The 14,674-nt window shown below is 41.8% G+C and overlaps 1 protein-coding gene across 1 annotated transcript in view; it reads right to left on the bottom strand.

The window, feature by feature from the left end:
• Window positions 1-14,674, bottom strand: part of MED12 (mediator complex subunit 12) — a 4,088,267-nt gene that overhangs the window by 2,848,120 nt on the left and 1,225,473 nt on the right. Inside the window, exon 12 of the mRNA XM_044054827.1 lies at window positions 529-655. Within this exon, the coding sequence (XP_043910762.1) occupies window positions 529-655 (127 nt within the window). The remainder of the gene's footprint in view (window positions 1-528; window positions 656-14,674) is intronic.

Genomic DNA, 14,674 nt, shown 5'->3' with positions numbered 1-14,674 from the left:
CAACTGACTTAGGACCCAAGACTTTTGTTAATCAGGCCGACTGAGGGCAACCTGCCAGCAGATTACCCAAATGTAATGACTGCAACAGTGAAACATGAAGAACATGCTGAAACGTCAAGTACAGGTAATCAAGAAAATAAGGCCACTTAAATGTGCACACAGTGCAAAGACAAACCAGTCAATTACACATCAACACAGCCCCAGCAAACACTTCACAAAGTCAGAAGATTGATCAGAATATCAAGGAAGAACAAGGGGACAGGAGCATCACCATCATGTGTCCAAGAACCAAGGATTTTGGTAGCCTTTAGAGGTTAATAAAGATCTACCATGTAGTATTCTAACTGTGAAGACTCTACCATAGCTTCAGTCACTTGGAAATACAAAAGTTGTTTCTACTGATTTCAGACTGAAATATATCAAAAGATTATATACTATCATACTATGTTGCATACAAACTTATTCATGCAAGAACCTTGCCAAACTACTAAATGGGTCCTCTTGCCACTTCAAAATGCGCTAACTTACTGAGCATTGGAGCTTGAGTATCCAGGAACTGCATCAGAACATCCTGAAACACAGGAACACTGGCAGCCAACAGAGACCCAGATGAGATGGAACCTTTTTCATCCACTACCTCTGATTCTCCACATCTCTGAAAAAAATGCAAAACAGAAGCTCAGTATTTGTGTTGACATTCCAGATAGAATAAAACTTACATTTCTGGAATAAAACATTTCTGAAATAATGCCAACATCTACACAGTAAGGAAGCATTCTGAAAAACTACAACAAAACAATAAAACATATGCAAAGATGCGAGTTTTTTTTTTTATCAGCCTGCCCATACACAAGGCACTTCTACCACTAGAAGATGTAGGTGGCTGTGCAGTCATAGAAACCTGGTTTAAGACCTCAGAGACTAACCCGGTTCTGCAAGGCTACAATGCCTTCCAAACGTTTAGATTACAAAATGAAAATGTGAAAACCAAAGGAGGCAGTGTTTCAATCTACATTAGAGATAAATCCACCTCATGTGTAGTTATATCCAGGTTACAGTGGGTAAGGCCCCCTTTCAAGTCCTAGCCAGTTACAGATCCCCCTCAATGGGTCATGACACCCATGAAGCCTATGTAACCAAACTGAAGACCATCCAAATTTTACCCAACACTGGTTATGGGGGATTTCAATTATCCCACTATCAACTGGGGAAACTACTCTACCCCATACTCGCTAGCACAAAAGTTCCTTGACTTTGTGAATTTAAATGCCCTGGAGGAAAATGCCCATACCCCAACAAGAGAAACATTCTAGATCTGGTCCTCACCAACATGTCAAACAGGTGCACTGTTGCAACTGTTGGAACCTCAATAGTTAAAACTGACCACAAATCAGTTACCTTCGGATACTAAGACCAGAACTCACAAAGGGTGAAATCAGACTAAAAAACTACACCAAGGCTAACTATACCCTCCTAGGTGAATGTATAAATTCATTACAAGCCCCATCCCAAGCTGAAAGTGGTAATTATGCTGAAGCTTACATTAAAGCCCTGTACAATCATTTGGAATAGTGTATAAACTCGGCTGCACCCGACAGAATCAAAGCCAGAGCCTCAAGTAAAATCAAGCTACCATGGTGGACTTCCAGCATCAACAAACTCTATAGCAAAACGTTGCTGTCCAAGAAAACAAACACGACCCCAACAATGGAAAATCACTCTCCCCAGCCTTAACAGGTAAAGAAGACAACTTCCAAAAGTTGTAGTTAAAAGTAATTTTTGCATAACAGATCCTCAGACCATACGAAAGTGGTTATGTATTAAGCTACTTCAACTACAGCTTTGGTGGTAGTACTCTTTTTGGAATAACAGTTTTTTGAAAGAATATTTGATTGTCTTTTGGTGGTACATACCTGATGCAAATAAAACAGCTTGTCAAATCTTCCAAACGCTCCTTTGAGGGAAACCTAACAAGTACTGCCAAGGATAACCATAAGGCCTTTTAAAGTTACGTATGCAACCCAAGGGGTAGGATCCAAGCATATAAAGAACTGCTGGTCAACAGTATCTCACACAGATCTCACAGAGATAGCGAACCTGCTTGTAAATAGGTTTGGTGAAAACTTTACTTCCTTATCCCCTCCTAACTTACAACCCCCAACACACACACACACACACACACCTTGCATAGCTGATCAGCAGGTCCTCAAAGCCCTGTCCAAGGCAAAAAAAAGGCCTCTATGGGACCAGATGACATCCCAGGCTGTCTTCTAAAGAGGCTAAAAAACTAGCATCACCACTAAGTACCTTTGTTAATCATAGCCTAACCACAGGCTTTGTTCCTGCAGAATTGAACACAGATACAGTTATATCCCTCCATAAAGGTGGCCTAGCAACAGACCCAGGGAATTAGACCCATAAGCCTGACCAGCTTCATCTGTCAGGCCATAGAACGCTTCATTATGGAGCTCAAAGATATAGATGACCTCCAAACCCTGGATCCTACCAATTTGGCTTCATGAAGGGCAGATTTTGCCTGTCAAATCTGGTGAATTTTTTGCAAGTGTGACCAAAGCCACTGATGAGGGCAAATCTGTGCACACAACATACCCCGACTTAGCAAAGGTTTTTGACACAATCCCACATTCTGGCATTACCGATAAACGTAGAAAACTGACTGTAAACCCCCTTTGTTGTAAGATGGGTTGCCAACTGGCTCACAAACAAGACACAAAATCAATGTAGGTGACTCCACATCAACCAGCAGACCTGTTACCAGAGGGGTGCCACAAGGTTCAGTGCTGGGCCCCCTACTGTTTGGTATGTACTTCTCAGAAGTTCAGGTCAAAACTAAGGGGTTGTGGCTGACCAAGTTTGTAGATGACTGCAAACTAGGTCAGATCACGGAATCCCCAAATTATGTCAGTACACTCCAGGATGACCTCACACAGACCAACAACTGGTATTAGTCACGGTCTCAAACTGAATGCATAGAAGTCCATCATTCTTTTCAGCATAATATCCCTTCACATTATCAAATCAACAGCAATACCCTAAGTACCCATGAAGTGGTAAGGGACCTGGGATCACAGGGTGACCGTGACCTTAACTTCAACCACCACGTGTCTACCATTGTAAGGAAAACTTTCCACATAGCTCACTTAATTAGCAAAGGTGCTCAAAAGAAGTTATAACCCCCCTATACTCAGCATTTGTCTGGCCCATAACTGAGTAGAACACACCATTTGTTATGTACCGTACTAAGCACCTACTGCAATCAGACAGACCTCAGAGGCTTCTAACAAAGAAGATCAAGGGCCTCCAGCATGTGCCTCACACAGACAGACTCAAATCCCTGTAACTATACTACATATCATATAGACGTCTTCGGGAAGACTTAAGCCTGGCCTACACAGCAACCCAAGACCCAAACCAAATGGACTTACTGCATACCTGTAAATTAAATGGGTCTAGTGCTACCCATTCCAAGGACTTAATATGGCCTGCAACTTAAATAAATCTGTCCCTCCACCATGTTCCATCTCCCAGCAACAGAGCACCTCTATGACGCTGTTCAAGAGGAACCTGGATGAGTGGATGGGGTACCACAATTTCTTACTAGGGATAGTGCCCCTTCTGGACATGGGCAGTCATCACTAAATGCAATCTTGGGTGCCGACTAGCACCGCTACGGTATTACGTTGGGTTGAAACAGCTAAGTTTAAAATGACCTCCAGGTCAATAGCCTAGTAATCACTTATGATCTTATGTCAGACTTTTTCTTTAAACATAACAGGTAGATGAAACTGTTCCCTCACCATCAAAAGTAACCAGATTAAAAACGGACAGTAAAAGCTATCAGCTTATGTAAAATACAGCTGCTGGCTAGAAATTCTACTGCCTGGATGCCAGCAAAAAATAAATTTGAAAACAAGAGAAAATCAACCAGAAAAGGAAAAGAAAAAAGTTAGCTGGTTTTAAAATGTTGTATAAAGAGTTCCATTTGCACCTTTTCTTTGTTTCCACATTACTCTGATTTATACAAAAATGTTCATAAAATTTCCAAAATATTTCTAATAGGATCACTGGTTATTTTTCTTGACAGATTCCATAAGTTCAACAACAACCCTTTCAACTAACTTGCGTAAATTGCTGTGCTAAATTTTTGCAATCTGGAGTATTCGAAAAATAGTTGCTGAACAACCTTTCTAAACTCATGCATATTACTAAATACTCTCTTTTCCTTTAACACTCTGAAGCTTCTCTACTTGTTCTGTGAAATTCCCCTTACTCTGTGATACTTTAAACCTTTGTCAAATGTTTTAAATAATTATTCTCTTTCCCTCTTATTTTGCCATTATTTTAAACTCCAATTTTATTCTACTTCTTAGCTAACATTTTGAAGAAATATCCACCCACAACCCCTTTTTCCCCATTTTGCACATGGAGTTGGGGTGTCACTTCAACAGTGAATCATCTAGAGCCAAGATTTACACCGACAGGTGGCTAAACCTGCCATGTTATTTCTTCCATGCCACCGACCCCCCCCCCCCCTACAGCTTAAAGTGGTTAATCCATCTAGAGTGACTTTGGAATGTGGAAGGAAACATGAGCACCTGGACGAAACCCACACAAACACAGGGAGGACTTGCAGACTCTGCACAGAAGGCACACCAGCTAAAAATTGCACCACAGAAAACCTTGCTGTGAGCCAACAATTCTTTCCTCTGCACCACTGTGCTCCCCTTTTGAAGAAATTTATTTTCTTATGAAGACATTTCTATCTTCTCTAATAATCATTTCTGCTACCCATTCCTTAAATTCTTCTCTTTTTTTTTTTTTAACACAAATTAGATAGTCTTGTTTTTATTTTATTACCCTTAGTCTTTACTGTACTCTTTCCTGGTGTTTGATCTGAAACAGTTACTGAAAGTGTTTCAAAGCTTTCGATTAGACACCCATGTTCCTGTGAATACAAGTTCTATCCAGTCAAGCCCAATTACTGTACCTTTGAAAATAACATACACATGCTGACTGAATTCATTCTACTGAATTCACATCTTCCATTCAAAACAGAATTTCTTCAGACATCTACATTCTTCTGTTATATTTTCCTTTCTTGGTCTCTCTAATACACTCTCACTATGTCAGGCTCCATTCAACCTCCATAAACAATACCTCTAGTTGAAAGCTTCATTCTTCTCCACAAATTCTCTCAAGCTCGATAACAGTAGCTTTAGGTGGAATATAAATACTTACCAATATAACCATCCTTCCCCTGTCAAGAACCCATCATCAAACAAACAACTGTTTTCATCCTCCTTTCACTATTGAGACCCCTCGCAGCCCAAGATCACATTACCTTGGTTATCTAATTACCAGTGTAAAGCCCAGATACATTACAATAAACACTTCCTTATTTTAACATCATGAGAGTTGCTGATGAGGCCCGCACCATGCATTTGAAATACCAATACATACTATAAAATACAACATTACTTCAGAGAATTTATCACAGATTACCAAGATCAAAAAGTTTTTACAGCTGTATCTTCAGTCACTTTGCCATTCCCCTCAGGGCCCTCCCATCAATTTAACATTCAAAATTCCTATCTTTTTCAGCCACTTCTTGAAGCACAGTTCTGATGTCTAAACTGCATACAAAGGGAATAATATTTTATACCCTTTTCACGTATTCACTGATTTTTCATTACTGCTAGTTTTCTTCCTCGTCGTCTCAATCTCTCAAAACCAGTCTCTGGTTCAAATCCAAAAATACACATGACTTTTCTTGTTAGCTCTTGAGGTTTTACTGCAGCTCAAGCATTTTCTTTTACAGAAACAGAAGAGATTTCACTAGCAAATTCTCTCCATGGCTTCATTACTATCAAAAATGAGAAGCACAGTCCTCATCAGTCTTCTGGCTCACTCTTTATTAGCTAAACTTTACTTTCTGCTAAGCCTGTACTGCATCCAAAATGCATCTTTGATCTTCCAGGAAAAAAAAATGATGACGACAGCTGAAAACAGCATTTTGGATCTCACACCTGCCCCTGAAAGCAGTGATAAACGTACCTTTCTGTCTAGTACACAGCGAATAATCATTTTTTCCCCAAACACACACAGCCAAATTTAAATACTTTTCTTTCTGCCACCAATTTATTATGAGCAGCTCTTTTTGCTGGCTTGACTATATCTTTACTAATACAGGTCTTACTTTCTGTTGACCAGATTTGGAGCATATATGTTGTGCCCTTTCAGTTAATAAATCCTGCTGTGGAATACCAGTCCAGTTGCTTATTTGTACCTTCATGAAACTAATGCAATTTATTCCTCTGAGTTTCACTGGCACAGCAGAAAATCTTGGGACTTGTGTGTGCTGTCATTTAAATTTACTTTTTTTTTTTTTTTTAACAGTTATTCTTGAAAAGCCTCATATTCAGACAGTCTTTCCTTGATTCAACCTCTGATTTCTGCAGTTTTATCACCTCATCTGGACAGCTACTTAAAGCTTTTTCTATTCTTTCCATTTGAGACTTTTGTATTCCTCCAGTGTCTCGTTTATTTTTAAATCTCTCTGAATACATTCAATTTTTTTCTGTTAATGGAATCCATCTCCAATACCAAAGCTGAAACCTGAACTTTTATTTTTTGGCTCAACAGCTGCAAGGCCTTTTCAACTAGCATTTTTTTTTCTTTTCCGGTTGATTTTTTCAAGATTTCTTCTTTGCTGACATCCAGTCACTAGACAGCGACTAACCAGTAACTGATTCTACCCCAGTTAACTTTTACATTTTTTTTTTTTTTTTTTAAACAAACTTGTTTTTCATACTAGGAGAGCTCAAATCAACTTGCTACTCAGTTTGCAATAGTCTTGGAACTCAGAGCAGATGAACCTTGAGCAAGTAAAAGAAAAAAATAACTACAACAGGGAAAAAAAAGAAAAAATGTTAAAGATGTTAATACTGCGGGGAAATGGGAAGAATGGAAACAGAAACTGGATTTAACTGTGAAAAGGCACTTAAAAAAAAATTCTAGACAGCCAACAATGTTATGCTCAACAGGACAGACAGAGGTTCACTGGGTTGTTTTCTAAAACAAAGTCTTCTTCAATTAACAAATATGAAGGTTAAAATAACCTAAATACTGACTAAGCTGTACAGATTTCAAACTACTTGTTGGTGGGTTCTGTGCATCATCAAAAATGCTACACACTTTGCATAAGCATGCTACTGAAGTCCGAGTTTACTGATGTTAACCATAACAGTTCATTCAGTTACCAACTCGTACTCGCCCACAAACTAGTAAACTATCCACTAAAAGTCCCATCCCTCCAGAATCTACTCCAACCCTATCGCACCACAAGACCACTAAGATGCAGCAACAAAAATCACTTACAGGTCACTAAAGCCAATAAGTCTGCTGGACAAGCACTATTCTCTTGCACCACAGCCAAATTATGGAACTCCCTCCCACCCACAATTACCTCTATACCATCATGCACCCACTTCAAAACTTTAATAAAAGCGCACCTAAAAACATGCTGGCTATTGCCCTTGCAACTCCCCCTCTGTCACCCACCATATCCACCCACTACCTTTCTTTCCACCCCACTAACTACCTTGATTATAGCAAGCTCGGATGTGCATAAACTTATACAGCAAAAACTTCTTATTGCAGTAACTGTTAATGTCCGTTATGTACTTCGCAGATGATAAAGATTCTAATTGTCTACTGATGTATTATGTTCTTCATTTGTAACTATGTTTGCAATTTTAATTGCTATGTTGATCAAATTAATTAATTATGAATATCATGGAAGGATATTACGAAGCACCGCAGAGCCAAAGGATGCTTCTCCCTCTAGAAAGCAGGTCTAGCTTGTAGTGGTTGATAAAGGTATGAGATGAAGCCCAAGTGGCTGCAGAAAGTACAGTTTTGTACCTACCATAAATGTAGATGTCCGAGAGGTATGCATCTGCAGTCCTAACATATGGGTTGTCCTGCCTCAGGCAGCCCTTCGGTCGGCCGGATTCCAAAGTCTGGGTCTGGCCTCGGCTGATGTCACACTTCACCCGACATCATAGCTGCTGTCAATTGGGTATAAAGGCATCAGCCAACGCCATTTTCCTCAGTGTTTCTTGCCCCAGATGCCAGGTGCCCTCTAGAAAGGCTAAATTTGGATAAATGCAAATGATTCCAAGCAGTAGAGAGCAAACAAAAATAAACATGTATATACATATATACAAACAAATACACCATAATAGATTCCCCCAGCTAGCTGCAAGATGGGCAAATACCCTAGGAGTACCACAGAGGGGAAGGAGGGTGGGTAATCCTGACTGCAGATGCATACCTCTCGGACATCCACATTTATGGTAGGTACAAAACTGTACTATGTCCTTCAAGGCTGCATCTGCAGTCCTAACATATGAGTAGAATACCATAGCCAAACTGGGGGAGGAGGCACTAAGATGATTATGGTGTAGTTAAGATCCCTTGCAAAACAGCAGTTGCAAAACCTGCCCGGGATCTGGAGTATAAAGGTAGATTATAATGCTTGGCAAATGTATGCACGGAGCTCCAAGTAGCAGCCTCTAAAATGTCTTTGGTAGCCACTCCTCGTAAGAAAGCTGTAGTAGTGGCTGTAGCCCTTGTGGAGTGAGGTCTGATGTTTTCTGGAGTTGTCTTTCCATGAAAGGAGTAACAAAATATAATGCAATTTCCTATCCATTTTGAGATTGTCTGTTTTGAAATTGCTTTTCCATCCATTCCTGTTGCATATGCTACCAGAAGCTGGTCAGTTTTTCTATTGTTCCTGGTTCTGTCCAGATAGTAGCGCAATTGCCTGTGCACATCCAAGGTATGTAGTAGTCTTTCCCCCCTGTTCTGTGGGTTGGGGAAGAATGTTGGTAGGTGGATTGCTTGGTTCAATGATACCCTGGAGACCACCTTTGGCATAAAAGTAGGGTTAATTCTCAAGGACACTCTATCCTGATGGAAGATAAGGAAGGGCTGTACTGCCATTAAAGCCTGTAATTCAGAAACCCTTCTTGCTGAAGTGATTGCAAGCAGGAAAGCAGTTTTCCAAGATAAGAACTGTAATTCTGCTGTTGCTGCTGGTTCAAAAGGGGGAAGTGTTAACTTCTCCAATACAAAGTTAAGGTCCCATGTAGGCAAAGGTGGCTTCCTCGGAGGCTTTACATTTTTAATTCCTCTCAGAAACTGCCTGAGTAGAGGATGTGAGAAGACTGGAGGATCCATGTTGTATTCTGCTGAAATTGCTGATGCATGAATCTTAATGGAGGAGTAAGACAAGCCATTGTGGAAAAGTTCTGCTAAATATTCCATGATGTTAGCTATGTTTGCTAATGATACATTTTCTCCTCTTGCTGCACTCCAAATGAGGTATCTTTTCCATTTGGCTGAATAAGTTTTCCTTGTGGAGGGTATGCGAGCCTCCAGGATAATGTCTTTAACCCACTGAGATAAATCTGGGTTATTTTGTTTTATGTAATATTCCAAGCAGCTAGCTGCAGAGTTTTCAAGTTTGGATGCAGGATCTTGAAGTTGTTCTGCGTTAGTAAAGGAACTAGAGGTAGAGGCCATGCGTGTGCCCGAGACATACTCCTCAGTAGCGGGTACCAATGCTGCCTCGGCCAGTCTGGAGCTATAAGGATGATCCTTGGGTGATCTTCTTTGATCTTCAGTAGCACTTACAATTGGTGGTTGTGTGGGGATGCGAACAGGTCTATTTCTGGTAGCCCCCATTTCTTTGTTATGGTTTTGAAGATGTCAGGATGCAGCATCCATTCGTGGGCATCCGTGGTAGTTCTGCTTAAGGTGTCTGCTAATATATTTTCTTTTCCTGGCACAAATATGGCCTGGAGCTGAATGTTGAGGTTCAGGGCCACACTCCACAGGTCCATTGCCATCTGGCATAGAGGATATGAGTGTGTGCCTCCCTGTTTGTTGATATACCACATGACTGTGGTGTTGTCCGTCCTCATCAGCAAATTACCCTATTGAAGAAACGGTCTGAATGTCTGAATTGCCTGTTTCACTGCCAGCATCTCTTTTTGATTTATGTGTAGGTTCAGCTGGTCTTGTGTCCATAGGCCTTGTATACACTTGTCCACCATGTGTGCCCCCCATCCGAGGTCTGAGGCGTCCGTGGTGATAGTCTGACTTGGGTGAGGTTTGTGGAAAGGTAGTCCTCTGTTCAACTGACAGGCCTGAGCCCACCACATGAATTCTTGCTTCAGGCATGGAATTATTGGAATTTGGGTTTCTAGGCTGTGCTTGTGCTGAGACCATAAATTCCTTGGGTACCATTGCAACTTCCTCATATGTAGTCTGGCATGTGGAATCAATATTATGCAGGATGCCATGTACCCCAGGGCTTGCAGGACTTTTCTTGCTGTCAGCTGGTTCTGCGTTGTTAATGCCATGAAATAGAGTGGTAGTTGCTTTTGCTTTTCTGCTGTGAGAAATGCCATTTGATTTGATGTGTCCAGTTCTGCACCCAAGAATGTTATCCTTTGGGATGGTACCAGCCTTGACTTTTTTATGTTGACTGTGTATCCCAGGGATTGCAGTAGGTGAATAACCTTTTCCAAATCTTTTGTTAATTTGATTTTGTTGTCCGCTTGTATCAGGCAGTCATCCAGGTATGGATAAATTTGAATTCCCTGAAGCCTGCAATGAGCAATTACTGATGCCAGGCATTTCGTGAATACTCTGGGCGCAGTAGATAAGCCAAAGGGCAATGCTGAGAATTGATAATGCTCTGATCCTGCAAGAAATCAGAGGTATCTTCTGCAATCTGGTCGTATAGGGACGTGCAGGTATGCCTCCTTGAGATCTAGAGTCACCAGCCAAGACTCCTTGCCCAGCATGGGAAGAAGTTGCTGTAGGGTCAGCATTTTGAATTTTGGAACAATGAGATATGTGTTCAGAGCGGACAGGTCGAGAATAGGTCTCCATTGGTTTTCTTTTCTTGGTACCAGGAAAAGTCTGGAGTAAAATCCTTGTCCTTGTTCCATAGACGGTACCTTTTCTATAGCTCTCATCCTTAGTAAGTGGTTGATTTGTTCTAGAGCGTTTGTTTTTTGGTTTGGTGGCAGGTTTGGCATTCCTCTCTTTCTTGGTAGAGTATGGAAGTGGAACCTGTAGCCTTTGTCTATTGTCTGTAAAATCCATTTGTCTCCTGTAATGCAATGCCAGTTTACCGAAAATAAGGCTATCTTTCCGCCTAAGAGTGCTTCCAGTTGTTCCCTGGTAGGCGGTATCAGAGCCAAGTCATTGTGACTGTCCTGTGGAAGTGGTAGTAGCTGGATCTGTGGCAGTACTTCTCTGGTTGTTAGGCTGCCACTGACGTCCCCTGTAGGCACCTCTGGATTGACCTCTTCCTCTTGGGCGCCTATTTCTGCCTCTCTGTGCTCTGGAGGTGTCTGGAAAGGACCAATTCTTCGAAGGCCAATTTCTACTAAACCTTGGAGGCTGGACCTGTAAGAAATCCTTGACTGTTTGGACAGATTTTGCTTTTTCTTCCACCTTCTTTAACACTTGCTGTGCAGGGGAGCCAAAAGTACAGTTTTGTACCTACCATAAATGTAGATGTTCGAGGATCCACATTGCTGCAGTCATAACCTGTGGGTAGTCCGCTGTCCTCGGTCGGCCCGAATACCAAAGTGTTAGGCTGGCGTCGGTCATGGTCGCTCAGATCTGACGGCAGTATGCAGTGGTACTAAAGCGCATGACCGACGCCATATCCCCAGTCTTTCTTGCCCCAGATGTCAGAAGGCCTAAAAAGAAAAGGCCATAGCCAAAAATAGAAAATACCCAACCACCAATATAGAAAAAATAATTACCCCAAAAACCACACAGCAACTCCAAACTACAGAGGGGAAGGAGGGAGGGAAAATTGGACTGCAGCAATGTGGATCCTCAAACATCTACATTTATGGTAGGTACAAAACTGTACTATGTTCTTCGTCTCACATTGCTGCAGTCATAACCTGTGGGTAGAATCCCAAAGCAAAGGTAAAGGGAGGTTGGCAAAATCAAAAAGCATTAGGAGCTGCTAACATGCCCTGTAAAACTGCAGTGGCAAACCCAGCCCTAGACTTGGAATAAAGAGGGAGATGGTAATGTTTAGAAAAAGTGTGCAGTGAACTCCAAGTAGCTGCCTCCAAAATATTCTTAGTAGCAACTCCCCTTAAAAAGGCAGTAGAAGTGGCGGTAGCCCTAGTGGAATGAGGTCTGATCCCAGCCGGAACATCCTTTCCATGATGAGAATAACAAAAAGCAATACAATGGCCAATCCACTTAGAAATAGTTTGCTTTGAAACAGCTTTTCCTTGTGAACCCAAAGCAAAAGAAATGAATAACTGTTGAGTCTGCCTGAACCCTTTAGTTCTGCTCAAATAATAGCGTAACTGCCTGTGAATATCTAAAGAATGCAAAATTTTTTCCCCTTTATTTTGGGGATCAGCATAAAAAGTAGGCAAATGAATAGATTGGTTTAAGGCCACATTAGAAACAACTTTAGGCATAAAAGTAGGGTTAGTACGCAGGGATACCCTATCCTTATGGAATATCAGGAAGGGTTCAACTGCCATTAGAGCCTGCAATTCAGATACCCTCCTAGCAGACGTAATGGCCAACAAAAAAGCAGTTTTCCAAGACAAAAACTTCAACTCAGATGTAGCTGCAGGTTCAAAAGGAGGTAAAGAAAGCTTTTCCAACACAAAATTGAGATCCCAGGAAGGAGTAGGAGCTCTACGTGGGGGTCTTATGTTCTTTGCCCCTCTAAGAAATTGCTTAAACAAAGGGTGAGAAAATAATGGAGGGTCACAATCATAGTGAGCAGAAATAGCTGCAGCATGAACTTTCACGGAGGAGAAAGACAAACCCTTGTCTAATAATTCTGTAAGGTACTGTAGAGTAACACTCAAATTAGGCACTGAAACATCAAAGCTCTTTGCTGTGCTCCAAAGAAAAAATCTCCTCCATTTATCAGCATAAACTTTCCTAGTACTAGGTCGTCTGGCTTCCAATATGACTTTCAAAACTTGAGGAAGCTGCGACCCCCCAGGGTCTAAAACAGAATGTGTCAGGCTGTCAGATGCAGGGACTGTACCTTGACATTGAGGAAATGATTGCTTGCCTGGGACAAAAGGTGCGGAATTGGTGGCAAAGGCCAAGGAGGCTCCTGTACTAAACTCCTCAGCAGAGGATACCAGTGCTGACGTGGCCAATCTGGAGCTATTAGAATCATGCAAGGCTTGTCCTGTCTGACCTTCAAAAGTACCTTGGGAAGGAGAGGCAGAGGAGGAAAAGCATAGACGTGAAGGTTGTTCCAACTGAAAGATAGAGCATCCACTTTCCAAGCTTTTGGGTGAAACATCTTTGTGCAAAATTTTGGCAGTTGGAAATTTAGTGGAGAAGCGAACAGATCTATGTCTGGAGTTCCCCAAGCCACCGTCAACTGTTGAAATACATGAGGATCCAATTTCCACTCGTGGGATCCACCATCTGTCTGCTCAAAACATCTGCTAAGGAGTTCTGTGCTCCTGGCAGAAACCTTGCTTGAAGAGTGACTTGCAAACTCAGAGCAGTCTCCCACAAAATCATAGCTTGTCTGCAAAGAGGGTACGAATGGATTCCCCCCTGCTTGTTGATGTACCACATGACTGTTGTGTTGTCTGTTTGAATCAACACCTGTCCTGGTTGCAGTAGATCCTTGAAAGCCATCAGTGCAAATTGGACTGCTAACATCTCCTTCATGTTGATATGCAAATGCTGTAGTCTGGGAGGCCATGTGTCCTGAATCCATTTCCCATTGAAGTGTGCCCCCCAAGCCATGTCTGAGGCATCTGTCGTTAAGATCTGACTCGCCTCTGGTCGGGTCACAGAGAGTCCCTTGTTTAGGTGACATTCCTGAGCCCACCACAAAAATTCCTTTTGGATGCAAGGTATTATCTGAATGACAGTGTCCAAATCGTGGCAGTGTTGAGTCCATACACTTTTGAGATACCATTGTAGCTTCCTCATATGTAGTTTGGCATTGGGAAGTACCAGAATACAAGATGCCATGAACCCCAAGGCTTGAAGGACTGTCCTTGCAGTCAGCCTGGACAGTAGGGATAATTGCTGGAAGTATAGGGGAAGATTTCTTTGTTTGTCCGGGGTCAAAAAAGCCATCTGAGAGGCTGTATTCAGTCTCACACCCAGAAAGCACATGTCCTGAGAGGGTACTAGACTGGACTTTGTTTCGTTCACAGAATACCCTAGGCACCTTAAAACTGCCATTACATACTGTAGATGCTGAAGTAACTTGACTTTGTCTTGAGCAAGAATCAGGCAATCGTCCAGATAAGGATAAATTTGTATCCCTCTTAGTCTTAAGAAGGCTATCACAGGAGCCAGGACCTTTGTGAACACCCTGGGCTCAGTAGATAAGCCAAAGGGCAATGCAGAGAACTGATAATGAAAAGTACCAGCCCGAAAACGCAGGAACCTCCTGCAGCTGGGCCTGATAGGAATGTGAAGATAAGCCTCTGAGATCCAGAGTTACCATCCAGTGATCTTTGCCTAGCAGAGGCAGAAGTTGCTGCAAAGTTAACATCTTGAACTTTGGAATGTCTAGGTATGTATTGAGAATGGACAA

This window comes from Protopterus annectens, chromosome 13.part0 (genome assembly GCF_019279795.1).
Source record: "Protopterus annectens isolate FY-2018-M chromosome 13.part0, PAN1.0, whole genome shotgun sequence".
NCBI classification, from domain to species: domain Eukaryota; kingdom Metazoa; phylum Chordata; order Ceratodontiformes; family Protopteridae; genus Protopterus; species Protopterus annectens.
Note: the sequence above shows the minus strand (reverse complement) of the source record. Positions and strands in the feature narration are given on the sequence as shown.